Source organism: Coffea arabica, chromosome 11c, assembly GCF_036785885.1.
Source record: "Coffea arabica cultivar ET-39 chromosome 11c, Coffea Arabica ET-39 HiFi, whole genome shotgun sequence".
NCBI lineage: Eukaryota > Viridiplantae > Streptophyta > Magnoliopsida > Gentianales > Rubiaceae > Coffea > Coffea arabica.
In genome coordinates, this window is record NC_092330.1 from 41,589,307 (window position 1) to 41,616,238 (window position 26,932).

The following is a 26,932-nucleotide window of genomic DNA, read 5'->3' on the forward strand; positions in this document are numbered from 1 at the left end:
TACCATTGAATATGCAGACTCGGAAAAATCTAAAATGGGGTGGTCAAAATACGCTTAAATCGCTCGTGAATTCACACCGTCCAATAATCAACCCACGCTAGAAGCACTTGGCCAGAAATTTATATCTGCCTAACTGCCTTTTGTTATTGAGAAGATGACCAAGGAAGGCTTTAGTTACTTACTTGCAAAAATTTATCTGCCTGTGTCGTTAATATATTTTTCACTCATCATTTAATTGCTATCGAAACATGTCCACAATTTCTTAAAATACGCTCACCTCTATCCATTCTACATGCACAGCCAATCTTATCTAGTGGAACGCTTTTACCTGAATTTGAACTTTTATTCTAGAATTGTAAAAGTTTATTTTGAAAAGGGTGAATATTATTATTGATACTTTTATTGTCATTCTTCCTATTCTTGCTAACAGAAATGGTCATACATATATAAGGGAAAGTGGCAAAAAACGATCGTAAGTGTAAAAAGTAATTTTGTTTATGTGGTATAACAACACTTGTAATTCACTGCTGTACAAGTAGTTAACAATAAATTATAATTTATTAACAATATGGTAACACCGTTTATTAAATAATCGCAGTAACAATAATCTTTTACCCATAAATCTAATCCTATTGCCCATCTTTGCAGTGTACGGGGTGTCTAAATAATGAGCAGGGGGTATCTTTTAGCCTGTTAGCCTTTTAGGGTGAATTAATTAACTAAACAATAATTGGAGTGTCAATAACAAATTTTACAACTGCCAATAGCCATGTCCTCCACAATTTCACTTTGCACTTTGCCAATAGTCATTTTCACTTTGCACCTCTTGTAGGCACAATTGTTTTGAATCTTTAACACTAGAGTTTTCAAATATCCTAAATCACCCCTATTCTACTATCACTATCAAATGTATTAATCTACGGAGGGTAAAAAGAAAAAAAAATCATTTTTTTCTGGGACTCTGATAACTGAAGTGTATTTGTTCATGACTTTTTAAATCCAATATGTTTCGAGTATCGAAGAAAGTCCCAGAAAGAGAAATATCAAAGAGAACTTGAAAAGGGCTGCATTCATTTACGACTTTGCTCAATTATCAATTAAGGTAAGGCCCAACACAGAAGCTATATTTTGTTTCTTTCTTGTCTTGTGTTTTTGCTGGATCAGCTGTGAATTTTTGTGTTTTTGGTTTGGTGAATTTCTGCTTCATTTTACTTCGGGGGTTCTCTTGGGCCAGATTACTGATAATGATTTCAGCAAGTGTTCAATATAGTTGTAGAAAATTATGGTGGACAGATGAATTAAATGAAATGCGTACAAATTACCCCAAAAAAAACATGATTTTTAAGTGCTTTTTTTTTTTGGCGATATCTTTTATGTAATATTTATGGAGGGAAGACTAACAAAAGGGCCGTATTTGTGTAGCTGCTGTGTGTTTACTTTTTCAAGCAATGGTGCAAAGTATGCCGGCAAACACCTTGGCTACCTCCAGATATGGTGGTTGTTTTGGTTCCTTCCCTGTTTGGAGGAAACCTTTTGGGCTAATGAAAGAATCCCAGATGAGTTTTGGTGTTGAAAAACAGAATCTTTGGCATCATTTCAGCCAAAGCTTACTGTTTATTGGTCAGTCAGACTTAGGAGGGTGCCGAAATGTGAGGGTTAATGTTGGGTGGCCGTTTAAAGGAAATAATCAGGGGCTGAATGCAGCTTCTGAGCGTAGTGATAGCGCCAATGAGGATATATTGATGTTCTTTTTCCAACTGGACTTGGCAACTCGAGTACAGGTTTTTAACGCCTCTTTTCTCCAGCTGATATTTATAGTTCATTTATTGTACTCCCATCTGACTAAGAAAAATTGCACAAATGAATTTCTTGTTGTATGTATCTGCAGTATGCTTTGAACTTGGAGCAGTATGACATTGCGAAACAATTGAGAGACAAGCTTAATGAGGTAAATTTTACATCTCTGCTGTTGACTTCTTCTTGGATTGCAAACAAGGACGTCACAACTTTGCAACACCTAATTATGGAATTTAATACTGTGAAAGCAAGTTCTCTTGCCAGTGTACCTGATTCCTGCAGGCTGCAACCATTACAACAGTGAAAGGGAAAAAAAGAAAATCTTTAGTGCAAGCATTTCTTTTGACCATGTATGAATTTGAAAATTGGTGTGGTAACTGAAACCTCTGCATCTCCATCTGATTTTCTGAAGGTTGAAGAAGAGGTCATCAGACAGCAAGAAACAAGAAAGGGTACAACCTCAAAAAGTGAAGTTCAAGACATGGCTATAAGCATCTTACGCCTAAAGTGCGTCTCTTATAGTGTTTCCCTGTTATAGGCTTATGCTTTTCATAACTGCGCCTTCAAGTCCAGTTATGAATCTTGTGCTTTGCCTTCCTAATTTGCTAATTTCTAATATTCTTTATTTCATATGTCAATCTGTCTCTCTTGTTCCTCCAGAGCAGATCTGCAGAATGCAATTGAAAGTGAAAACTACAGTTTGGCAGCTGAATTAAGAGATGAAATTTCAAAATTTGAGTCAGAGTCCTTAGCTGCATCGGTGAAAGCGCAAGCATATCAGAATGCTCAGTATGCATTTCGTTTGGGGCAGAAAGTCAGGCATAAGACATTTGGTAAAAATGTGACCTGGCTTTTTTATTCATTTCATTCTTTCTTCCTTAGATATTTGACAATCTCAAGAAATCGATATCACTCTCTTCATCTTATCAGCAACTTCAACAAAATGCTGGGTTTTGATGACACAACACATTCCAAAAAGCAGACGGTTTAGTTCAGGAGCAAACTATCATAGGTTATCCACCAGCGAGATGGCTTTACAAAATATCAGGATGTAGAGACAAATTTATCTAATTTCTCTACTTGATATAGCTAAAAAATTATTATAATGATATGTATTCATGTCAGCCTAATACAGTATCTTGTAGCATAATTTGTCCAAAAACTTTTGTCAACTAAAGCAGGGAGCTAGGCTGGACTATTGATAAGTGTGGAGAAAACATGTTGACATGGTAAACAAGACGATAGGGTGATGCATTTGGTGGGGGAGTGTGTAGTAATTGTCTTTTATGCTAGTTGTAAGCTATATCGAACTGGGAATTAAATTTTCTGTTTGGCATGAAGGAAAAAATGCACGTGTTTAGCTTCTCAGGAATCTGTGGTTCATTTGGTTTTAGATGGGAAATTGATCTTTTCTGTTTTGAACCTGCTTTACAAATGACAGAATATCGAGCAGTAATCTGTGGTATGGATCCAGTCTGCTGTGAAACAAAATCATGGATGGAGACCGCAAATGTTTATAAGTTGACTCGTGGTCCAGATCAACCATTTTACCAGGTTTTACAATTGATTGGACTTTTAGCTGTATAGCATGCTGTGGGAAATTTCTACAGAATACTTTCTTCTTCCACCGGAGGTTGCCATATCTTTTTTCTCACATCCTAACTGACTATGTTGTTGAAAAACATGAGATTTTCTGAATGTAGTTTTATTAATGGCTCATGGGGATATCTTTCTCATTCCAAGAGTTGAGAAACTTGTACCTGATAATCAGAAAAGTTCCCTTATTGAAGAAACGTGGCAGAGTTCTTTTATCATATTAAATGGCACACAAAGATCAGAGTTCTAGTTGATTTGGCAGTCTTTATTTGTGTATGATAGCAAGATTTGCTTTTACGAACATGAGATTTTCTATTCAAGCTCGTCTATTGTTCCACAGGTTTTGGTTGATGTGTACATGGACCCCAATCTGTTAGTTGCATATGGTAAGTTCTCATCCCTGACGGTTGACTTTTTTCCTGTTTATCGTTCAACAAAATCTTACTAGTCCACTTCTTAGGTTTCTATCTCTTTTATGTCCAATTTCTGTTTCTCTAATTGATTTTGCATATTTTGTCTTATTCTGCAGTTCCGGAGGAGAATTTATGTGCTCCAGATAAACCAGACATGGTGAGGATAATAATCACCTCCTAATAAAAGAGGGTTATGTTCATCTTGTAACTTGCTTTGATAAAATCCTGCTTGCCTATGTGTAGGAAAGATTTGACCATCCCTATGCGTCGTTCTTGTTTTATGGGACGGATGCTGCTGGAGACTTCATCCCAATCAAGCAGCTGAGGGAAAAATGCAACAGGCCACGGCATGAGATTCCCTATGATCCGGACAATGAGCAGAATGGAGATGACATCTGAATGGCATAGTGCTAGATGGGAGTCAAGGAGCTTCAGGAGAGGCAGAAACCATTTTTTTGTACCATTTTGCAATAGATATTGACACAACTTCTTCAGTATGAAACGCTCTTGAGCAGCTCGTCTGGAGCATCTTTAACCATGAGTTGTACATTACCTCTGATTAATGCGTGTAACACAAGGAAAAGTAGTCAGTGGAGATCTTGAGGGCCAAATTCAATGCTGCTTTTGTAAACTCGAGTAGTTTGTTTTACTGTACAGAAACAGATGTCCTGATTCTTTGTTGGACTGTAGGATTTGCTACTGGAATAATTTAGCATGTTGGCTTTGTTCAGAGATTTAGTATGCGGATATGTTATCCTATAAATCATGAAAAAACTAACGCAAGCTTAAAGGCAGAGCATCCTGAAACCGCCCCTGAAAAAATTGAGGCCGCAAAGGAGATGCTCGTGGTAAATGTACTGTCGCTGCTAACATGTTCCAGTTTTATGCTCAAGACATCCAAATCAAGAAGGTTGTACAGCTTCTTAGGGAATGCTCCCTTAAATTTTTCGTTGTGCAAGAATGTCCATCACTTGGGACTAGGTAGCGAACCACACCTCTTATTTTAATTGTATAGCAAAATTTATTGATGGGTTTGATTCACCCCATTTGACGTAACATCTTGGGCACCAATACGAGATTAAAGTCCCTAATATGTAATAAACGAATTAGTCATTTCTAGCATGTTTTCAACTTATTCTTTCACACAAAAGCAATCATTTTACTTCATAATACTACTATTCTTTCAATTATTCCCTACTTCTTTCTTTTCTAAAAGAATAGAAATAATCAAGACCTACTTCTTTTCTTTTCTTTTCCTTTCCCTACTTCTTTCTTTTGTATATAGTACTAATACTATGTAGTAATAATCGAGACCTGAGTAGGATTTATGCGGATGCCAAAACATTTTCATAGTTTGGAAAAAGTTTATCATTACATAATGAAAAATCAAATCGCGTACACCACGCATTAGATTGGCCTAAAAATTTTTAATCACATTAAACTTTTTTTTTTCTATGAAGTTTACTGTCATTAAATGGCGTTTATGAATTACGGGAGTGTAAAATTGGAAATTATTTCTATTGAGCGAAAGCATAAATTTGGAATAAAGAAAAATTAGAGGGAAACACATAAATGACAAGGGCTTCAATAACATATTGATATTTGGAGTGTGAGCTTCAGGATTGAAGAACGTGTATTTAGCCATTTCCTATCTTTTATCTGTTTGGTAATCTATACAAAGTAGCTCTTAACTTTTATCGGGTTAGTTCCAACTTTTGTCAAACATGATTCTCTAAAAACTGGATTATTGAATTTTATCAAACATAACTTGTATGTGATCCCAATTTTGATGAACGCAAAACATGGCTCCAAAAGCTCTGAGTTTAATATGGTTAATCACCTTCCTGATGAAAGCTTGTAATTCTTGCTTCATATAAAAACTGCAGAGCGGTGAAAGTTGTTCTTCATAGCAAGACGCTCTGTGCTCTTGAATCCCGATTGCTTTACCCCTTCAAGTCTAGTTTAAAACAGGAAACCTTGCCTCTGCTCTATCCTCTAGCTTGGGTACCACAATGAGAGATTGAAACTTGTATATATGACTTAGGCTGGGATTTTTAGGCAGTTCATATACAGTATTAAAAAAGATGACATTGTACATGAGACTGTTTAGAGCTTGCTCGACCTCCACGACGCTCACCCAAATACATGGACACCTCATAGTCACTGGACTGTACATGGACCCTCTTGCTTCCACCAAGCTTATAGAGTCCTATGCACAAATGGGCCCTTTTGAATCTTCAAGACTTGTCTTTGATCACTTTCAAAATCCAGATTCTTTCATGTGGGGGGTAATTGTCAAATGCCATGTTTGGAATGGCTTCTTTCAAGAATCTATTTCTTTGTATCACCGCATGATATACAAATCGGCACAAATTAGCAGCTTTATATATCCATCAGTTTTAAGGGCTTGCTCTGCAATTGGTGATTTGGGTTTTGGCCAAAAGGTTCACGGGAGGATTATTAAAAGTGGGTTTGTGTCTGATTTTGTCACTGACACCTCTTTGTTGAACATGTATGGTGAAATGGGACGTTTAGATAGTGCAAGGAAAGTGTTTGATTATATGTCTGTGAGAGATGTTGTTTCCTGGAGTTCGATCATATCTAGCTACGTGCAGAATGGAAGGGCTAGTCAAGGGCTGCATATTTTTGGTCAAATGATGATGGAAAGTTCAGAAATTGATGAAGTCACCATGCTCAGTGCAGCTGAGGCTTGTGGTGAGTTGGGTTTGTGGAGACTGGCAAGGTCACTTCATGGTTTTGTTCTCAGAAGAAATATTCAAATTGTTGGGGCGTTGGGTACTTCTCTTGTTGCAATGTATGGAAAATGTGGTGATATGTGTAGTTCAGAGGGACTTTTTACCCAGGCTGCTTTCAAGAATACATCTCTATGGACGGCAATGATTTCGTGCTATCATCAAAATGGATGCTACCATGAGGCTTTAAGAACGTTTGTTGAGATGCAAGGATCAAATGTGGAACCCAATGCAGTCACTTTGATGTCTACTGTATGTTCCTGTTCTAGGTTAGGTCGGCTAAAAGAAGGAAAATCAATTCATGGTTTTGTCATTAGAACTGCTGTTGACACTGAGAATGATCTTATGGGACCAGCATTGATAGATCTATATGCTAATTGTGGAAAGTTAAAGGAATGCCACAAGGTTTTTGAAGTAACTCAAGACAGGCGTGTAGTGTCATGGAACCTGCTCATATCAAATTATGCTCGGGAAGGAATGACTATTGAGGCTATTAAGCTCTTTAAGCAAATGCTTGTAGAAGGAATTCAGCCAGATTCATTTACTCTATCAAGTGTAATATCAGCATGTGGTGATATAGGATTTTCTCTGCTTGGATGTCAGATACATGGTAGTATTCTAAAGACAGGATTCTCAAGTGAGTTTGTCCAGAATTCACTAATTGACATGTACTGTAAATGTGGACTGCTTGGTTCAGCACACATGACATTTGATGACGCCAAACAAAGAGGTGTTGTAACATGGAATACTCTAATAACTGGACTTTTGCAAAATGGTAAATCTGAAGAAGCCATGGCTCTTTTTAGTGAAATGTATGCATATGCTCTTGAAATGGATGAAGTCACCTTCCTGAGTGCAATCCAAGCCTGCTCAAATCTAGGATATATAAGGAAAGGAAAATGGATTCACCATAAGATGATTACATCTGGTATGAGAAAGGATATGTATATTGATACAGCTCTAATAGACATGTATGCAAAATGTGGAGAGCTTCAGATAGCCAGAAAAGTTTTTGATAGCATGCTGGAAAGAAGTGTGGTGTCATGGAGTACCTTACTAGGAGCTTATGGGATGCATGGTCAAGTTGATGCGGCCATTTTAGTATTCAAAGAAATGGTAGAATCAGGAATAAGACCAAATACTATTACATTCATGAATATCTTGTCTGCTTGCAGCCATGCTGGTAATTTGGAAGAAGGGAAGAAGTTCTTTAATTCAATGAGAAATGATTTTGGCATTGAACCTAACTCTGAACACTATGCTTGTCTAGTTGATCTTCTAAGTCGCGCTGGTGATCTAAATGGAGCATACAGTGTCATCCTTTCAATGCCATCCCCTGTAGATGCAAGTATTTGGGCTGCACTAGTGAATGGCTGTAGAATCCACCAACGAATGGATGTCATAAATAGTATCAGAGAAAGTCTTTTAAATATAAGGACAGATGATACTGGATACTATACTTTATTGTCCAACTTATATGCAGGAGGAGGAGAATGGGGTAAATTTAGGATGATAAGGTCAACCATGAAAAGGAAAGGTCTAGAAAAGGTCCAAGGTTGCAGTATGATTGAGATTGATAAGAAAATACATAAATTTGGAGCAAATGACAAGTCGCATTTGCAGATAAAGGGTTGCAACTTGTTGGCCAATTTTCTAAGTTCAGGTCTCAGTAAGATTGTTGAATTAGATGCTTCTGTTATTTGATTCAAGCAGGGTGCAGCAAGTATAATACTAAATGAATCACCAGCAAGATTTGAAACCTGGTTCTCAGTTCTGGGAACTTTGATGCTGTCCAGACAACTACATAATTGGCGTGGTCAACAAATTCAGGGGAAACTGGCTGATAATCATTGACTGCTTTAATGTCTTTGGTTTAGCCTTCTTGATTAGTCATCCAGCCCTCCGCGGATAACTGGATATAGTGCACTTGTACCTGGGGCCTGTTTGAATAAGGGTATCATCAATAGGAGGTGGAGATACAATAAATTGTGTGTGAGCTACAATCTCCGTGATCTGAGACAGTGACAGAGATGATTGACAATCTGTAAGTAATCGAGTTGGACACCAAAAGTTAAACTCTGTTTATCAGTGCATCTCTTATACTGTGCATGTTAGCATGTGCAGATGGAAGTAGACTTGGGATACCATCACTTGCATGCCATATCACGACAAATCAACGACCCAATAAGATTTTCGTAAGTTGTAAATGTGCTGCAAAGATTGATTGCACCTGCTCTGAGCAAGATAAGCCATATATCATGTTTATTAATTGGAGAAATTAGAAAGTACAAGGCGCAAAGGAATGACGTCACAAGTTCTGAATAGCTAAGTCCTGGGTCTTGCAGAAACCTTGCGGGCTGATAAACATCTTCATTATCAAAATGAGTGATGTACATTCATCACATTGTACAAGTACTTTTCAATACATGCAAGTTTGTTTCATGCCAAAATTTCTGCTAAATGTTCCCAAATTCGAACAATGATGAAGATTTATCCCAACTATGTTCACATTAGATCCTGCATAATTTCATGTACTTTTAAGGCTTGAGAGCAAACCCCGAGGGTTTTGGCCATCCAATTCAAACGGAGTCTGTAAAATTGGACCTGTCATCTCTTTCTAGTTTCTGCCTGCTCACTGAATATCATCCCCTAGGAAATTGACTTCCGCTCCATAGATGCCTGCAGAAGACTAAAAAGGCTAGGGTCAGCATTCTACTTATCTTGAATGTGGATTTTAAATCTAAAGCCATAAAATAGCAGACAACATTTGATACTAACCAACTTTGTCAAATGTCTACCTAAGTCAGCAAATCGTTATCCTGAAATCTTTTGTACTTCAAAGTCGCAGCATATGTTTGTCTAAACCCTTCACTCAAATCAAGTGCTTTGCCATCTTGAAGGGCTCAGATGAAGCTGTACCAAGAGATTCTCATGTAGTCTTTCACCACAAACTGTACCATTCTAGGCAGTACTCAAAGAAAAAGAATGTCATTTATCTGGGGGTTCCAGGAATACTATTAATGTTCCTTCAAATCTGTAACTAAGGAAGAGATGCCACCTGCGGAGAATAGAAGTCACTATCAAAATTCACATTGAAGTTGCTAAACCCAGGGGATTTCTTCACACCCTTTATCCTCATCATGTTTCTCATCTGATGGGCCTGATTCCACCTCCCATCAGAAGCATACAGATTGGCCATAAGTACATAGTAGCAAGCATCACGAGGATGCAACTCTAGCATTCTCCTTACTGCCAACTCCCCTAGATCAAACCTAGAGTAAATACTGCATCCATTGAGAAAAGCTCCAAACAGAGAAACATCAGGTTGAATAGGCATTTTGTTCATGAAATCAAAGGCTTCCTCAAGCCTGCCTGCACGAGCCAACAGGTCAATCATGCATGCATAATGCTTAATTGTGGGAACAAACTTATAATTCTCACACATATTAGCAAAAAAGCTCCACCCTTCAAGTATCATCCCAGTATGGCTGCAAGCTGACAATATTGCTGTGAATATTATGTCATTTGGTTCCAGATTTTCTCCCATCATATCATTCAAAATTGCCAACGAATTGTTGAAGTCGCCCTGCATTCCATAACCACCGATCATCGCGCTCCATGTAACTCTGCTCTTTTCTACCATCCCGTCAAAAATTGCACGTGCAGATTTTGCATCGCCACATTTAGCATAAAAATTTAGGAGTGCAGTGCCAATATAGGTAGATGACAAGAGTCCTCCTTTGATAGAGTAAGCATGAAGGGAAGAACCAATTATCAGAGCTCCATGGGATGCACAAGCTGTGAGCACAGACACCATTGTAGTTGCATCTGGCTGCAAACATTCTGATCTCATTTGGTGAAATAATGCAATTGCATCATGTGCAGAATCATTTGAAGAATATCCAGATATAATTGAATTCCAAGCAATCACATCCTTATGTGAAACATTCTCAAATAGATAACGGGCATCTCTCTTCATACCACACTTTCCATACATGTGTACCAGAGCATTTATCACAGCAGCATCATCTAATCTAAGTTTAATACCAAGCCCATGAATTGATGTACCCAAGTTCAAATTATCCAATTGAGCACATGCAGAAACCACACTTGAAACAGTAACTGAATTGGGCAAAACAGCTTCCCATTTCTTGTGTACAAATAAATCTAATGCCTCATCTGGGTAGCCATTCTGTGTATACCCAACAATCATTGCTGTCCATGACACAAGATCCGCTTCAGAGAACTCAAATAAAATTGAACGAGCATCGGTCAAAGCCCCGCACTTTACATACATATCCACAAGAGCGGAAACCAAGTAGGAGTTAAATTCTCCCTGCTTCTTGATGATATATCCATGAAACCATTTCCCCTGATGTAAAGCCGCCAATTTAGCACATGCAGTCACTATACTCCCCAAAGTGTACTCATTGCCTTCAACTACTCCATCTCTCATCCTATTAAACAAAACGAGCGCTTCTTCAGCACAACCATTCTGCATGTACCCAACAATCATCGAGGTCCAGCAAACTACATTCCTCTGGGCAATCCCCTCAAACACTTCACGTGAGGATTCAACCTCCCCACACTTAGCATACATATCCACGAGCCCAGTCAGAACAAAGCTATCAGTATTACCAACCTTAACTATATGACAATGCACTTTCCTGCCTTCAACAAAATCGTGCAGTCCACTACACGCCTTCAACACTATCGAGAACACAACATTATCAAATATATTTACAGTTTTCCTCAAACAATTAAAGAACCCAATAACATCCGCATACTTATCATTCATAAAGTACCATCTAATCATCACTTTACAGGAAGAAAGATCCGGGTTGGGAATATCATCGAACAGTACACGGGCGGTTGTCACCTGCCCAAATAAGCCATACAAACCAAGTAATTTGGTTTTAACCAAAATATTATCGGTATGGCCGTAAGTTATAACAAGGGCATGGATTTTTTTGAGTGAAGAGATAGTTTTACAGAAGCCCAGAAGAGGAAAAAAAGGATCTGAAGAGATGGAATTTAAAGAAGCAAAATTTGATTCAAGCTGTCTGTAGGTTGGTGTTGACGTTACGGTTCTGGGTTTTAGATGGGTTTTTGAGATAAGTAAACGAGAGGATTTGATGTTTAAGTTTGGTAAAGCGAAAAGTTTCATTCTGTTTCCTTCATCTGGGTTGTTATAAATCTGCCATTGCTGGAGAGAAATCCAAGGAAAATGGCTCCCGCCAAATTGATGTGAAGGAGCCAGGGTCGGGGTTTGTTGACCGTTAAGGAAGTTGCTGTAGGGGTAAAAAGGGAAACGGGAATATACATACTTACATGCATAAATATATACGCACACACATTAAATTAAAAAAAAAAAAAATTGGACTGTGGTACTAATAATTTGGCTTATTGCTTAGAATATATGCCAAAAAAAAAAACATCGCACAAATATATTTCTGACACACTTAATTTCTAATTCTATACCGGCCGTGCTGAGTCAGCACGGCCGCGGAATGAATTTTGCAGAAACTCTGCAAACATGTCAGTGGGTCAGCGGCCCACAAATTTTTTTTTTAAATGAGCCTGTCCCAGCCGTGCTGACTGGGCACGGCTGGGGCAGGCAGTAAAAAAAAAAAAGCCTAGGGGCCCGTGTTAGTTGCAAACTTGCAATACATTGCGTTGTTGTGCCTAGTAGGTGGGGTTACAGGAGCAAGAAAGACTTTGCATTATTCTTTTACTGGTGGTGATTCATTCCTACACATTTATATGTCTTCCCTTAATTAACTTGCAATTTTTTCAGGGATCTGTTTGGATTCAGCATTTTTCGAAAAATAATTTATTCATTTACAATGCTACGGTAATATACAAAAAAAACTCAAAAAATACAATATCCAAATAATATATCAAAAATAACTCCAAATATATAAATATATACATTAATATATATTTTGTATATTTGGAGTTATTTTTGATATATTCTTTGGATTTTATATTTATATAAACTCCAAAAATACTCCTATATAAAATATTTTTTATATTTATATAAACTCCAAAAATACTCCTATATAAAATATTTTTTATATTTATATAAACTCCAAAAAATACTCCAAATATTTTTTATATATAATATTTATATATAAATATATACATTAATATATATTTTGTATATTTAGAGTTATTTTTGATATATTATTTAGATATTGTATTTTTGGAGTTTTTTTTGTATATTACCGTAACATTGTAAATGAAAAAATTATTTTTCGAAAAATGCTGAATCCAAACAGATCCCTGAAAAAATTGCAAGCTAATTAAGGGAAGACATATAAATGTGTAGGAATGAATCACCAGTAAAAGAATAATGCAAAGTCTTTCTTGCTCCTGTAACCTCACCTACTAGGCGCACTAGTAGTTACAGCAGCTAATGCACAACAACGCAATGTATTGCAAGTTTGCAACTAACACGGGCCCTAGGGTTTTTTTTTTTTTACTGCCTGCCCCAGCCGTGCCCAGTCAGCACGGCTGGGACAGGCTCATTTAAAAAAAAAATTTGTGGGCCGCTGACCCACTGACATGTTTGCAGAGTTTCTGCAAAATTCATTCCGCGGCCGTGCTGAGTCAGCACGGCCGGTATAGAATTAGAAATTAAGTGTGTCAGAAATATATTTGTGCGATGTTTTTTTTTTTGGCATATATTCTAAGCAATTAGCCTAATAATTTATAGATTTTTTGGGAGAAATACACAATTACCGTAGTATATCAGTATATTGTGCTTATTTAACAAATTTCTTGTCAGGTAGCTTTATCAATTATCAACAAAAGCAATTTTGGACCAACACACTTATGTTGAGGTGACAACCAACACAAAAGTAGTACTCCAAAATCCAAATGCTACTATACATTTGAATTGACCACTCTCTCACAGCCTTTTGATGAATCTTTTTTTTTTTTTCCTTAAAAAAAAGCTACATATTTAGGATTCAAGAAGTAATCATATAGTATGATATTTATGTACGTGGGATAAAGCCTTGCCGAAAAAATCATATAAATGTTGGTGATGCTATACTATTGGTCTGTTTGGATTGTGAATTATTAGATATATTTTTACTGTAGCACTTTTTGTGATGTGATGTATGTAAGATAAAAAGGTAATTGGGAAAGTAAAAAGGTGTATTGAAAATTGTAATGATGATGTAAGCAAATAAATTTTGAGAAATAAAGCTCAATCCAAACAAACCTATATTTTACCTCTTCTCCGGAAAAGTGTTTTTTTTTTCCTTTTTTGGCTTTCCATTTCATTTAGGATTGAAGAAATACAGTCAAAATTATCCATTTGATCAATAGTGTTTGGATTGCATTTTCTTTTGTAGAAAAATTATTGTAGTGATTTGATTTACGCGAGGTAATAAGGTGATTGGAAAATGTATTCACGAAAAACATAGCAATTTTTCTTTAGAAATCTGCAATCCAAATTGAATTATTTGGAAACAAACTTTGGTGTTACTCATTTTAACAGTTAGTATAGATACGTGTGAATTGAAAATATAAAAAGATAAAATAGAAAATATATTTAGAGAATAATGAAATGAATTATGTGATTTATGAATAGCAAATTTTATTCCCTGGAAACTTACTTCTACCATACAGTTAGGATAAAAATAGATTTTTAAAAAAATGATCTCTCCCTCAAAAATTAATTTTTTCTACACTATCAAATATATACACCAACAGGCCTTGATATATGTCAATCATTAAATTTTGCATATATATCGTGCATTAGAATCGCTAATATATACGTTGTCAATATGTATAAAAGATTTATCCCTCTCTCAATCTCAATGCATAATAGATTTTTTTTTTTTTTTTAGCACCGTAAATTGAGGTCTTTTTGCTCATCCCAAAAAAAAAATTTCTTCGCAAGAACAGTGGTGAAAAGATAAAGAAGTCAAGAGGGGAAAAGGTAGTGAAAAGTGAAAAGGGGCCACCAGTCCAAAATGTCGAATGATGGGGAAAAAGACAGTGCACACAAAAGTTGGATGAAACAGTTAGGTACCGCACTGTGCTGCCCGATGTGGCCCTCCATGATTGACTAATGGCACAAGGAAAAAAAAAAAAGGTACTGCTCTACTTCTGCTTTTTATTTTTATTTAAAATAGTAAGAAAAACAAACAAACCTCAAAAAACAAAAACAAAAATAAAAAATGTCCTAAGAAGCCTTTTTTGTTGGGTGTCGCTTCCCGGGGCTGTGATTGGTGGGTTCAGTATCTAAGACGAGCCGAATATTGTACCCAAAAAAAAGAAGATCCAAAGTCAGAGAGACAACCGACAGCAGACGCATGTCATCATCCAGACAGGCGTACTCATCAAGGAGACTCACTCAGTAGTATCTTTTCTCTCATTCTTAACTCACTTGTCCCAATTCCTCACTCTCCCACGCCCCTTCTAACCGCGTGCGCGCCTCTCCCCCTACTCTTTTCCTCTCTCTTTTTTTTTTTTTTGTTATATTATTGTTCAATAATTCCTTTCATTTTACTTCCTCCTGACACATTATTGTATCAAATTCTATGAAATTTCAGCTTCAACATAATGGTTAACTATTTTTTCTTTTTTGGCCATGAGGAGACTCCAAGCCTTACGAGAGGAGAAAGGAGAAAGAGGGAAAAGAGAAAAGTTTGAAAGTCGAATCAGCAACTTCACCGTTACGTGACTGATGCTCATGTAATTTATAAAATCTCTTTTGCATTATTTTTCAAGAGGATAAATTCTTTCATTCTGTCCAAAATTAATCATTTCTTTTAGAAGGGCAAGCAATGTTTCAAGTTATTAAAAAAAAGGTAAAACTGCAGTTTAATAGTTTAATCTGGATTCCATTGTTTTTCAAGAGCCTGTGGCACAAAACCAACAAGTAAATTTATATTCACAAAGGTTTTTCCTTCATTTTCTTTTCTCTTGGCGACAAGAATGGCTTGAATATAATATTGCAGGAGTAACTTTTACCGTTCTCTAGTATTAGAGCATTAGAGTTAGAGATCATGTGTTTCCCCGATGAATATAAATAAGTACGAGGACCACCAATCCCCAGCATAGCAGGCTCAAAAGTGCATCTTCAACCATGCAACCCTCCACATAATAAGTTATCTTTCGAGGCACAGATTGCTACAAATAAAAGGAGAACTTCACGGTAGGACTAATTTTTAATTTTCTAGTTAGTCAGTTCTCTTTCTTTTTTTTTTTTAGGCTTTGAAGTTAAAAGAATTGTAAATAATTATACTTTTTCTTTGTATGGCTAACCCAGAAATTCTTCTTTACAATTGCCACAACGTTTTGAGTGTTTTTTTTTTTTCTTGCTAAGAAAAACAAAATGCAATTGTACAATTAGAATGAATTAATTATTTAGCAATAAAATATATGAACCATACTCGTATCAAATTTCGCATGAACATTTAATTATTCAACTTTATATCATTCCAGTTGAACTTTTCAAAATTCTTTTTTATGAATTTGAATTGAATAAGTGTGAGATGCATTATTGAGTTTTCATATCTTTTCTAAGTGTTGTTAAGGCTAATAAAGAACGTAAATGATTTACACTGCTCAATTATCTTAAATTGGCCGCTCAGTTATCAAGATTGTCTAAATGAATATGGGTTCTTTTCTTTTTATATATTTCTCTTTTGCTCTAAGAGCATCTATTTTTTGGTACTAATATTTTTTACTATCTTAAAACCATGGCTAATGCAATTGGTCACACTATTTTCAGTAACAAATTGATTTGGGTGATTAACTTTGACACACATAAGAATTGGAGATAGAGTGCGAGGGCCACTAAATAGTTTTAATAGGGAGTTTTTCATTTTAATTACCAAGATTATTGAGGTTTAATCATTTGAAATGTTTTATATTTTTAATTACTACCACAACTAAAGTGCAATAACGTACTCTAATTGAAAGACAAGAGAATAATATAGGCACAACAAAATTAAGACCAAAAAAAAAGTGCTTACACTCTAAAATGCCAAGATTAAACGGACCCAACCATAAAATGCTAGTTCTAAGCATCTACACCACATAGCAACTTTTTTGGGCGTGCACTGGTATAAATTTCACTTATTTTAACTAGCAGAAATGTTTTATATTTTGACTCGACAATTGTGAGAATTATTACTCCCTCCCATAATTACCCTTTGAGAAGAAGTTCAAGTAGCTACCAAGTAGCAAGTCAACAATTAGCCGCCTTTGGGGATGTCAGTTTGCGTTTGATACTCTGACAAGATGACCTTTCTTCTTTCTCTCTTCCTTCTTCCTTTGTTTCTGGTGATTTAACACGCTTCCAGGGACTTGCAGAGCTAGATGTAGATAATTAGCAATTCACCCGTTGGACGATTATTGAGATTAGTTTCCACCTTTCTTGAGAACAACCGGATAAACTAATTTCCTTTCTTTCATGCAAAATGAGAAATTTTTACCATATTCTAGTGTCAACAGAGAAAAGTACCCTTGCTCTGCTACCCTCAAAAAAGGTACCCCATCATGCTCATTACCAGAAAAGGTTCCAAGATTCAAATGCGGGATTTAACACAAATATTGATCTGATTTGAAGGAATGACTTATATAGCCAAGAAATCAGGTGCCATTATTATTTTTTAACATTACAAAGTTGGTAGCTCAAAGACACAATAACCAGGGGGGTCCAAATTATGGGCTACAAGACATGTACAAAGACAAATCCCCAGCTAGAACAACCTCAACCCAGGAGAGTCATCAAACAGATGCCTTCGTATGGCTTCTCTGTATAATTTCTTTAATTCGTAATAAAGCCTCTTGCCATTATTACGTTAACGTCGCAGGAGTAGGATTACCAGCAGGGCATCTTTGACGGCGGGGGCGTCTGGTTGTCTTGCCCCACCCTGTTAGACTTCGGTCCTCCAAACCAGCTTCAATATTGTTAAGCTGCTGCATCAGAGGAGTGCAAGTTGCAGTCGCAACAACAGTGGATACAGCTTCAACAACCACTGCTCGTCGTCTTCCCCTGCCACCTCCATTCCTTGTACCGTTCCTCCTTGTCAACCCTGAGCTCCAAGGATGGCCTGTAGCTCTCATTAGCCCTCCAAATGTCTGAAGGTCTTCAGTTACCTCATGCCTCGACAAAGAAGCCAGGCCAGGAAGGATATCCCTTTGAAAGTCCCTCCGCTGCCTGCCTCTCCTTGTCTGTCCCTTCCTAGATCGATTTGGTACCGAATTTGGTCCAGATTCTTCAATTTTTTGAACTTCTGGAACAAAAGGTTTAGGCATGTAATCTTCTTCTTTAGTTTCCTGCAGCTGCAAAGTCATGACCTCAAAATCATCCATCTCATCAGAAGAGTAATTGCCAATTACTAAACTATCAGTGCCTCTTATTTCTTTGCTCACAGGGCCATTGTGTTTATCTGCACAAGAAGACACTGCATCAGCGAACCATAACAGGCATTCTGCCAAAGGATCTTCAGTTGGTTGGCACGTGTTCTCTTCAATAGGAAGCAGATGATTAGAAGAAGAAAGAGAAACTATAGCTTCTGCAGCTATCCTGATAACTTCATCATTTGCTTCCTCCACTTCTGGTTCTGGTGGTTGAAGAGATGCCTCGCACCGCTTATCGTCTTCCCCAGCCAGAACATCATCCTCAGTCTCCAGAACTGGAGCTTCCAGATCTATCTCCACAGCAATCTTCACACTCTCACTGTTGCTCACGCCAGCGGGTGCCAATAGCTCTTCATCCTCAGTGACACAGGAGTTCAAATCAATGACATTCCTAACACGAGCAACCTTTGTGTCCATTACCTTCTCAACAGCCAAATCTTCTGAAGCAAGCTGCTCATCAAAAGCCAAATTAATATCAATCAGTCTATTTTTCACTTCCATTTCCACTTTTTCTCCTGAAAGAGTGCGAGGAAGGCTAACTGAAGTTGAGAGAGATGAGGATGACTCATTTTTGAAATTTGAAGGTTTTTCAAAAATGGGAACCCCAAGAATCTTTTTTATACCCTGGGTCTCCCTACTCTCTTTCTTTATACCGACCTCACAGTCACTTGAATTTGCTCTCTCTTTCTGAGTCAACATTTCATTGAGATCTTTTAATGGTTCACCCTCACAAAATAATATACTTGGAGAAGACTGAAAGAAGCTGAAGCTCTCTGAGTTTGAATCTCTCCTGACATTGGCAGTCTCACTCTTGCCAGATGGCTTAGCTCGAAGCCAAGGCAATGCTGCTAGATGGTCTCCAGGCTTACTTTTATCATTTATAATCACAACATCTTCATTGGAAGAACACTTTGTTTGGACCGCATTCAAGTCCATGTCTTTTGCAGGCTTTGTACAGCCGTTTGATAACTCCCCAGGTCCATGATCTAAGCAGCATATAGATGCCATGTTATCACTTTTATTGCAGTCCAGATGGCTAATGTTAACTGAAGGGTAACGAGCCAGCACCTCCTTAGACCCTGAGGAAGACCCGTGATAAAACCCATTTATGGTCGGTACATCACTTCTCATGCCTGGAGTCAAACAAGAACGCTCATTATTGTGCCACTTGTCCACCAAACCACCATGACTTTGAGCAGATGACTGTGAACTCTTACTCAAAATTGACGATGCCTGTATTGATGGGTATAGATGAAAAGAATTTAGCTTCTGAGGGAAGCTACTTGTCGGCTTTCCCCATGATAATGCAGAGTGCGACCAGGAACTGGCAAAATCTGAGGAATTACCAAAGCTGTATGGATTGGGCATCTGGGAAGTCATAACCGATTCAAGATGGCTATAATCCGAGTTATTGTGAACCCTGTCAAGGTTTTCCAAACCACAGGTAGCTCTCTCTTTCCACCTTTCTTCCCTTTCACAGTCAATTGGAAGAATACCCACAGGTTGGCAAGTGTTGTTAACCCTCAATTGTGCTGGTTGGGAAGGTATGGGCAACTTATCTTTCTGGAACCCTTGAGGTATCGAGTTATTCTTTCTCTGACCTGCAACAGAATAGCAACCATCACCTGAAAATATGACAACCAACAACTCATAAACTACATTTGAACAAAAAATATGGTTTGACCATATCATTTATTATACAAAAGAGGTGATAAAAATTATTAAGTCAAAAATAATAAGGAAAATTGGCCTCACAAGTAACCAACAAGACACTAAAAATAAGCATTAATACTAAAGTAAGGACAGAAAATCAACAAGATGCTAAAGTTTTAATTGACATAATTGTAACTGTTGATTTTCCTGCCAATAATCTCAGAAATCTTATGCTTATCTAGTGCTTAATATATAAGATGAAGCACTGCATGAGCTTGAGAAGAATTGCATCATAACACAATCTTGGAATTTGCAAGAATATCAAAGAAGAAAGAGGTTGAGAGAGAAAAGACCTTTAAGTCTAAATTTAACAAATATTTATGAAAACACTACCTGATTCATACACTCCAGAAAGCCAGTCTCTCTCATCGCCTCTACTTCCAACAGAAGTCATAGTTACATTATGATTTCCAGAATAAGCATTATTCATTATTTCTTTTTGCAGGCCATGAATTCCTGAACTTGGTTTAGCAGACAGATTTAGGCCTCTGCTCTCTCCATGATTAGCAGATTTACCAAGAAATTCAACAGAAGAGGCAACAGCTATGTCTTCGAGCTGAACAGGCTCATTCAGATCAGCCAATCTGACGGTGCCTCTAGTACATGAGTCCGATGCTGAAGCATTGCTTTGATAACCCAATTTCTCACCAACACCACCATTAGGAAAAAATTTGTCATCATTCTCAGGGGCTTTTCTGTGATTCCCATTAGGTAGAGAACTTGACACCTCAATTATCTTACCGTCATTTAACTGTTCCCCATCTTCAGTATCAATATATTCATCAGCAGGGAGTTGAAGATCAAACAACTTTTTCCTCACCTTGGAGGGCCTAGCCTCTAGCACTTCGCAGTCATTTGACGCACAACCATTAACTCGACCAGCTGGCACGGTGTTCCCTTTTGTACAACTCAAAGGTGAATTAACGATTTCAGCACCTGACACAGAAGGTCTTGGATAGCCAGAATTTGCCAAAGGAAAACTAGCTATATGCCATTTCCCAGCATCTTCGGATGGCTTTTGGGAACCTAGGAGGCTTGATGAAGATGACGGTTCCATAGACATCTGACGCTTATTTAGTTCCTTCCTTCTGAATTCATCCATCATGTCCCTTTGAATTCTGTAAAGCCGGTGGAGCTCATAAACCTAGGGAAAAGAAAAACAGAAAGAGAAAGCAATAATCAGGCATCTGCGAAATCCATCACTTAAGCACAATAACAATAAGTCATCTTATTTTCAAAATTAAAGGGAGAGAGTTATTAGAGAAAGAAATATGCAAGACAGTGTACAAACTGAGTGAAATAAGGACCAGCTAGGAACCTAATCTACTTCTTGTTTTCTATACATAGTAAAGTTAAAATAGTTGGACCCAAAACTTTTATGTTGATAAAAAATGAGAGTCGTTTTTCCAGTGTCTGACATCATTCCAAAATACATCGACAAAGAATTGTGGATATTCAATTTGAAGGTGATAAGTGACTAAACAGCCAAATGAAATAGAAGAGGTACACATACTCCAACATGTAAACCAAAGCAGTTTACCTGCTTCTTGAATACGGCCTCATGCTCAAGCATTTTCTGTTTTAATTGATCCTTATCATACCCTAGATATGCATCTGTTATAGTCCTTGGAATGTATCCATTATAGTATTGTGCACTTGTTAAGGTCTTGTCTCCATAAAACAGAGGCCAGCTACTACTGTTAGAATCGTCATTAAGGTCCCTCATGGAATAATAACCTGGCAAGTAGCTTTTGCAATGTACTTGCGTTCCCATTCCTGCAAACAATAAAGCATGAAATCACATTTTTCATCCTAAAGCCAAAAGTCACATTCTTATTCTGCATCAATTTTAGTGATAACTATACGATTAGTGGAGTAGTATGGTAAACGTACAGCAACTGATGCAGTACTTTACAATATGCATTTTACAGCCCTGGAAATCCAGATGTAACAATAAGAAGGCAAAGTCACATATTACTTGTTTATGAACCAGAAACCTTTGCTCAAAAGCTTCTTTGTCCTATGAGAGTGGTAATCTATCCCCACATTAAATTCCATAGACAGATAAAAAAACACATGAAACGCAAAAGCAGGAACATCCAATCCACAGAACAGGGCAATACTGGTGCAGAAGCTCCAGCTGCTATATTAGGAAATTCTAATGCACCCCGCAAAAAGACCATGCAAACAGTAAAATATGTTAAAGTAGCATCTGATTACATGTTATGGGAGTGTAGACCATAAGAATACTAAACTCATGTCATATCAGAATACTAAACTCATGTCAACGAGGCTGCATTTTTATGTGACAAAATGAGGATAGACAGAGATACTCCCGCAAGTTAGCAGCATAGTTGTTTGATGCATCTATCAAACCAATCAGCAAAGCAGTTGAACTTGATACCCTTTCTTACCCACAAACAAAAAGGTAAATGGAAAAAAATGCAGGGATCGATTTTGTTTATCAGTAACATAATTAGGTTTTCAGAAAATTTGGTGCCCAAGACACTATTTCTCAAAATAAGGTGTTGGTTTAAAGTACCTTCAATGGGGTGACGTGGATAAAATGAGATCACTTGATCTTGACATTACCAGAAATTAGAAAGTTTAGCAGTAACAAATAAGGAACTAAACATATGTAAGCAAAAGTCAGGAGCTCATTGAAATTCAATGGTGAGATTTCTGTTGATGGACATGTATGTATATGCAAACTTGGAGTAAGAAAAGACAAAATTGAAGGCCACTCTTGAATGGTTCCTACAAGAAAGCTAAGACCAGCATTTACCACTTTCCACCCAATATAGAATGTTACCAGTCCCTTGATAACAACAAAACAATACAAGAAGACACCCAGATTTCCTGCTGGTTCTTTCTGATCTTTTTGCAACAATAAATACACAACCGTTTGCTTTACATAAAAATACTGCAATAATGTACTCTCCAAGAAACCCAAATCAATTATGCGAAGAAGTGCCACGAATCATATACATTCACCGCATTGAAGACACAAATTCAGAGTCATACAAACAATTCAAGTGATCAACAAGACAAAACTAAACTAGTTTGGCACTGTAAAGGAAAACACACGCACATGGCTTTGTAAAGTAACAAGTAAAATAAAAATTTTTTCAAATGAAACTCTGAAAGCAGCACAGAAAAATAAGGAGGAGAAATATCATCTAGGTCAGATAGAGGCAACTTGTTCTGCATAAATAATTCAAATAGGTAGTCTTTCACCAAATTAAAATGTTATCAGCATAGCATTACCATGCTCAATAGTGAAAATGAAGTCTCACAGTACCACCAAAAGAAATATTGGTCATCATGTCAAATTTGTGATCACTGACTTCTAGAATGTCATATTGACCCATGAAGCTGATTGATTTCTATGATGAACATAAAGTTGGTCACAACCTTACCCGTTTCAGTCACACTGCATATTGTTCTGCTAAAACTCCATGCCATTCTTAAAGATATCAAGAAAACTGCTTTTCATTGTCGCCTTGGCAAAATTATGTTGATTTTCAAAAGAAAAAACTATCCCATAAAAATTGTTAATAAGAAGTTTGATGCTGCAGTGTACGTAAAACTGAAAGAACGGCAGAGATAAATCACGTATACACTAGATTCAAAAATTGAATTCCAAAAAGTTTTGAAAGGCACAAGAAGAAAAATTGCTCTTCCAAGTTCAACTGTTTGACACTAAAACAACAGGCATTTGACAAGAAAAACATCGGGTTGTGATTGAACAACTTACTGATTTTAGCAAATGCAATTGACTAATTATTTTAATTTAGATGCAATATCCAAATACAGATTCAGTTGACCGGCAGCAGAGTATAAATAAATATCTACAAGCCAAAACAAGAATTTAATTTTGCATTTAAAGAGTAAATGAGAGAACAAAAAGAGCAAACACAGAAAGTTACAATCTTTACCTTTTTTCAAGAGTTAACAAGGGAAAACTGAAACAACCAGAAGCCATAATAGATCCTGTACATAAAGGATCACATACTAAATCCAGGCAATAACCAAATCATCCCATTAAGACAAAAGAAAAAACCTTAAGTAATTGGCCTAATATGCATACAATAGCCAATGCAGAAATTCAATATAAATCACCCAAAAAACCAAACAAACACTCAAATTCTATTACAAAGATAAGTCAATTATAAGTTACTAAATTCACGAAAACAAGAACTTTTTATTTTCCATTTCTGTTTCCTAGTTTTGAGAAGGGTCTTGGTCAAATACTAATAAATCCCAATTCCCAAATAGTAGAGGTTAAATAAAAAAAGAAAAAGATGTAGAGTTTACCTCAGACCCACATCCTGGAACCACCTTTCAAGCAGCCCTCTAGGATTGAATCATTGAATTAGTACAACTATTACTGCTTTCTTCTCTCAAGTACCAACCTCAAAATCTCAGAATCATGGGAAATTCAGGCTGGCACTAGTAAGACCCAAAAAGGGAAAAAACAAAAGAAACAATAGAAACAACAAAACCCAATAACAAAACTAACAATAATTAAGTCAAAATAAATAAACTAAAAAGTGGGGGTTATTAAGTGACTCCATTGAAGAAGCAGCTCAGATCCTCATCAAACTCAACAAAAGATTGCAGATTTCGATCTGCTGGGCCACTCTCCCCCAGACCTTCCTCAAAGAAAGAAAGCAAAGAAAGAAAAGAAAGAAACTTTTTTTCCCCTCCTCCCAGTCCTACAAGTCCTAATAGAGATAGAAAGAGAAAGAAAGAATGAATGAAAAAGAAAAGATTTTAGCAGCAAGTGCAATATATTTATTGGTGTTATTTTTTTATGAGAAAGAAAGAGAGAGAAAGAGAGAGATCCCAGATAAGAAATCTTCACACAAACAAACGACCTTCTAAGAACAGTGACATGAAATTTGTCAACATCCGGTCTCTTTTTATTCTCTGCTTTTTCTTCACTTCTTCACTCCTCACACACACACACACACACTCTCTCTCTCTCCCCCCTCCGCCTCTCTCTCTCTCTCTTACTGTGATGATTTCTTTGCTGGATATTAAATTCATTTTCTTTTCTGGGTTTTTGAGGAAAATGGAAAAACTCGCAAAGAGATGGGGGCATTTCTAGATTCTCTCCACCTTCCTTGCTTTTTGTACTCAGGATATTAATGATAATTTATTATCTTAACATAAAACTGTCCCCTCCAACTAATATACTAGTATTATAGTATAATTATGTATCTAAATGGAAATTCATTCACTCCACTGGCAGCAAGTGGCAACACGCCTGCATCCCTCCCTGTTAGCAACCAACTTGGCAATCTTCCCAACATTGAGCTGTTTATCCACAAGAATTTTTTTTCACTTAAGCAGAATCTTCTTCTTTTTTTTTTCACTTACGAATTTTTCATAACCTGAAAAGCAATAATAATTGTTTTCAATGCCTTCTAACTTTTGCTAAATATAGGCAGAATACACCACTACTACTATCACTGCATGCTTTTTCAGAATCAACGGCTGATACTCATGACATTTCTCGAGTTTCCCTCTTTGTCCTTTCCTCTCTAGATAAGAAAAAAAAAAAAAAGGATGGAAAAACTTCTTGCAGCCTTCTTTTTTTATGGAGTACCACCACGTAAATGGCCTTTCTTTTTCCTGTTTTGGGATACTACTCGTACAAGTCTTATGGGGATAAATAATAGACGAATCTTACCTAAATATTTTCTTCTTTTTTTTCTTGTTGATCTTGAAAACTAGTAGCAGCAGTGAAAATACAATAATAGATAGATAGATAGATAATAAGTAATAAAAACGTAGCGAGAGGGAGTAGTACTATCAAGTATATCATATGGGCTTACTGACATGTGTGTGTGTTTTACTGGCTAAAAATACCTCAGACAGAAAAAAGGCTGGCCCCGCATGTGTAATGAAGGATGATGGTGAGGTTTATTTCGGTCGAAGTTTTAGGGTTGTTAGGCTTACGGGACAAGTCTTTGAGTTGGTTAAATTTACGAGAATGGGACCGGAAAGATGCCGCTTCTGACTCCATCGTTGATTGCCCAATTTGGGATTGGCTAATGGCTCTGTTTCGTACAGAGGGAAAAGTGTGTAATTTGTGCAGACTTGATGTTTGTACAAAACTGTGCAAAAAGCATAATAGTATATGATATACTCCTACTCACTCACTCCCTACTTACTTACTTACTACCTACTATCATCAGATAGACTTTAGGATACACGTGGCCTCCTCTGCAGCGCATCAACACCACATACGTTTTTAGTGTTAGTGCGGCTCATTAAAACTTTGCATCCTTTCTCCTCCTTTGTATCAGTTCTGTAGTACGTATGGCTTCCAATTAGTACCACTCTCCAACTTTTACATGGGACATCCGATTCATTGCAATCACATTTCTTTTTATTAGTACTATCACACATCATTAATAATAATAATAATGTTTAGTTAGTGAAAGAGTAAATCACACCTAAATTACCATATATATATATATATATATATATAAATACACAGGTACTCATATTAATTTAATTGTAGGTGTCTGTAGGGCACACGTTAAGATATACTTTAGGTGTTAAGTATGGTTTTGAAAATATCAGGTTATTTAGGGGAAGAAAATAAATATGATGGAGGATAGGCAAGATTAAATAGGGAAAGCATGTAAATACATGAAGCAATAATAATTGTTAATATATATAGTAGATTATGTGAATATTTTATTATTATTATGATTAAGTATGTTTACGAGTGAGTGTGGTAAGAGCACCCATTAAAAAAAAACTCTTTCTAAAAAAATGACCACATGAGCCATCTCTCTCTCTCATCGCCGCGGCGCGTGTGAACGACGTGCATTTTACCCAAACTGTTTAAATTATATTTAGGCCTTGTTTGGATTGCATTTTTCTAATTTTTTTTTGTAGCAAAATTACTGTAACGATTTGATATAAATGCATGAGACAATAATAATTGTTAATATATATATATATATAGTAGATTATGTGAATGTTATTAAATATGTTTATGGGTGAATGTCGTAAGAGCACCCGTTAAAAAAACTCTTTCCGACAAAAATGAACACATGAGCCATCTCTGTCCTATCGCGGCGATGTGTGTGAATGACGTGTCTGTTACCCAAACTGTTTATTTAAGTTATACTTAACTTATTATTATTATTATTATTATTATGTGAATGCATGCACGTTCGCATTTATTCGTCCCTTGTATTTGAATGCCTTCCCTAAGTGGTTTTCGCATTTTGAAGAAAAAAAAAT

The 26,932-nt window shown here is 36.7% G+C and overlaps 4 protein-coding genes across 10 annotated transcripts; 2 read left to right on the plus strand and 2 right to left on the minus strand.

Moving 5' to 3' along the window:
- The first annotated feature begins 828 nt into the window (after positions 1-828).
- Positions 829-4,536, plus strand: LOC113717351 (clp protease adapter protein ClpF, chloroplastic-like). Its single transcript, XM_027242158.2, has 9 exons — positions 829-1,102; positions 1,423-1,781; positions 1,889-1,948; positions 2,210-2,304; positions 2,458-2,630; positions 3,239-3,351; positions 3,734-3,779; positions 3,923-3,963; positions 4,050-4,536. Exons 2-9 carry the CDS (start codon positions 1,449-1,451, stop codon positions 4,203-4,205), a joined length of 1,017 nt encoding a protein of 338 aa, XP_027097959.2. The 5' UTR covers positions 829-1,102; positions 1,423-1,448; the 3' UTR covers positions 4,206-4,536.
- An 898-nt stretch (positions 4,537-5,434) lies between these two features.
- LOC113715680 (putative pentatricopeptide repeat-containing protein At1g69350, mitochondrial) lies at positions 5,435-9,072 on the plus strand. Its single transcript, XM_027239963.2, has one exon. It carries the CDS (start codon positions 5,891-5,893, stop codon positions 8,261-8,263), a length of 2,373 nt encoding a protein of 790 aa, XP_027095764.2. The 5' UTR covers positions 5,435-5,890; the 3' UTR covers positions 8,264-9,072.
- LOC113715681 (pentatricopeptide repeat-containing protein At2g03380, mitochondrial-like) lies at positions 7,689-11,883 on the minus strand. 5 transcript variants are annotated; one of them, XM_027239966.2, is made up of 3 exons: positions 9,358-11,883; positions 9,164-9,248; positions 7,689-8,499 (listed from the first exon to the last, which is right to left on the minus strand). In XM_027239966.2, the coding sequence occupies exon 1, from the start codon at positions 11,724-11,726 to the stop codon at positions 9,600-9,602; it is 2,127 nt and encodes a 708-aa protein (XP_027095767.1). In that variant the 5' UTR covers positions 11,727-11,883; the 3' UTR covers positions 7,689-8,499; positions 9,164-9,248; positions 9,358-9,599. The 5 variants fall into 5 exon arrangements, with proteins under 5 accessions (XP_027095767.1, XP_027095769.1, XP_071927089.1 ...); XM_027239968.2 differs by having other exon boundaries at positions 9,338-11,883; XM_072070988.1 differs by lacking the exon at positions 7,689-8,499 and having other exon boundaries at positions 8,796-9,238.
- A 5,241-nt stretch (positions 11,884-17,124) lies between these two features.
- LOC113716740 (uncharacterized) lies at positions 17,125-24,795 on the minus strand. Of its 3 annotated transcripts, XM_072070310.1 has the most exons (5): positions 23,981-24,795; positions 23,602-23,656; positions 21,204-21,439; positions 19,997-20,807; positions 17,125-19,575 (listed from the first exon to the last, which is right to left on the minus strand). In XM_072070310.1, exons 3-5 carry the CDS (start codon positions 21,435-21,437, stop codon positions 17,384-17,386), a joined length of 3,237 nt encoding a protein of 1,078 aa, XP_071926411.1. In that variant the 5' UTR covers positions 21,438-21,439; positions 23,602-23,656; positions 23,981-24,795; the 3' UTR covers positions 17,125-17,383. The 3 variants fall into 3 exon arrangements, with proteins under 3 accessions (XP_071926411.1, XP_027096960.1, XP_027096959.1); XM_027241159.2 differs by lacking the exon at positions 23,602-23,656 and having other exon boundaries at positions 17,125-19,551; XM_027241158.2 differs by lacking the exon at positions 23,602-23,656 and having other exon boundaries at positions 23,981-24,794.
- Positions 24,796-26,932: the final 2,137 nt, after the last annotated feature.

Bases quoted from the DNA above. Each gene is read 5' to 3' on its own strand.
- LOC113717351 (XM_027242158.2), top strand. From the start codon at position 1,449: ATGGTGCAAAGTATGCCGGCAAACACCTTGGCTACCTCCAGATATGGT. The intron at 2,305-2,457 runs GTGCGTCTCTTA...TTGTTCCTCCAG, and splicing joins ATAAGCATCTTACGCCTAAA to AGCAGATCTGCAGAATGCAA. The intron at 2,631-3,238 runs GTAAAAATGTGA...TACAAATGACAG, and splicing joins AGTCAGGCATAAGACATTTG to AATATCGAGCAGTAATCTGT.
- LOC113715680 (XM_027239963.2), top strand. From the start codon at position 5,891: ATGACATTGTACATGAGACTGTTTAGAGCTTGCTCGACCTCCACGACG.
- LOC113715681 (XM_027239966.2), bottom strand. From the start codon at position 11,726: ATGAAACTTTTCGCTTTACCAAACTTAAACATCAAATCCTCTCGTTTA.
- LOC113716740 (XM_072070310.1), bottom strand. From the start codon at position 21,437: ATGGGAACGCAAGTACATTGCAAAAGCTACTTGCCAGGTTATTATTCC. The intron at 20,808-21,203 runs GTAAACTGCTTT...TCTTTTCCCTAG, and splicing joins AGGCCGTATTCAAGAAGCAG to GTTTATGAGCTCCACCGGCT. The intron at 19,576-19,996 runs GTAGTGTTTTCA...TCATATTTTCAG, and splicing joins TTCTGGAGTGTATGAATCAG to GTGATGGTTGCTATTCTGTT.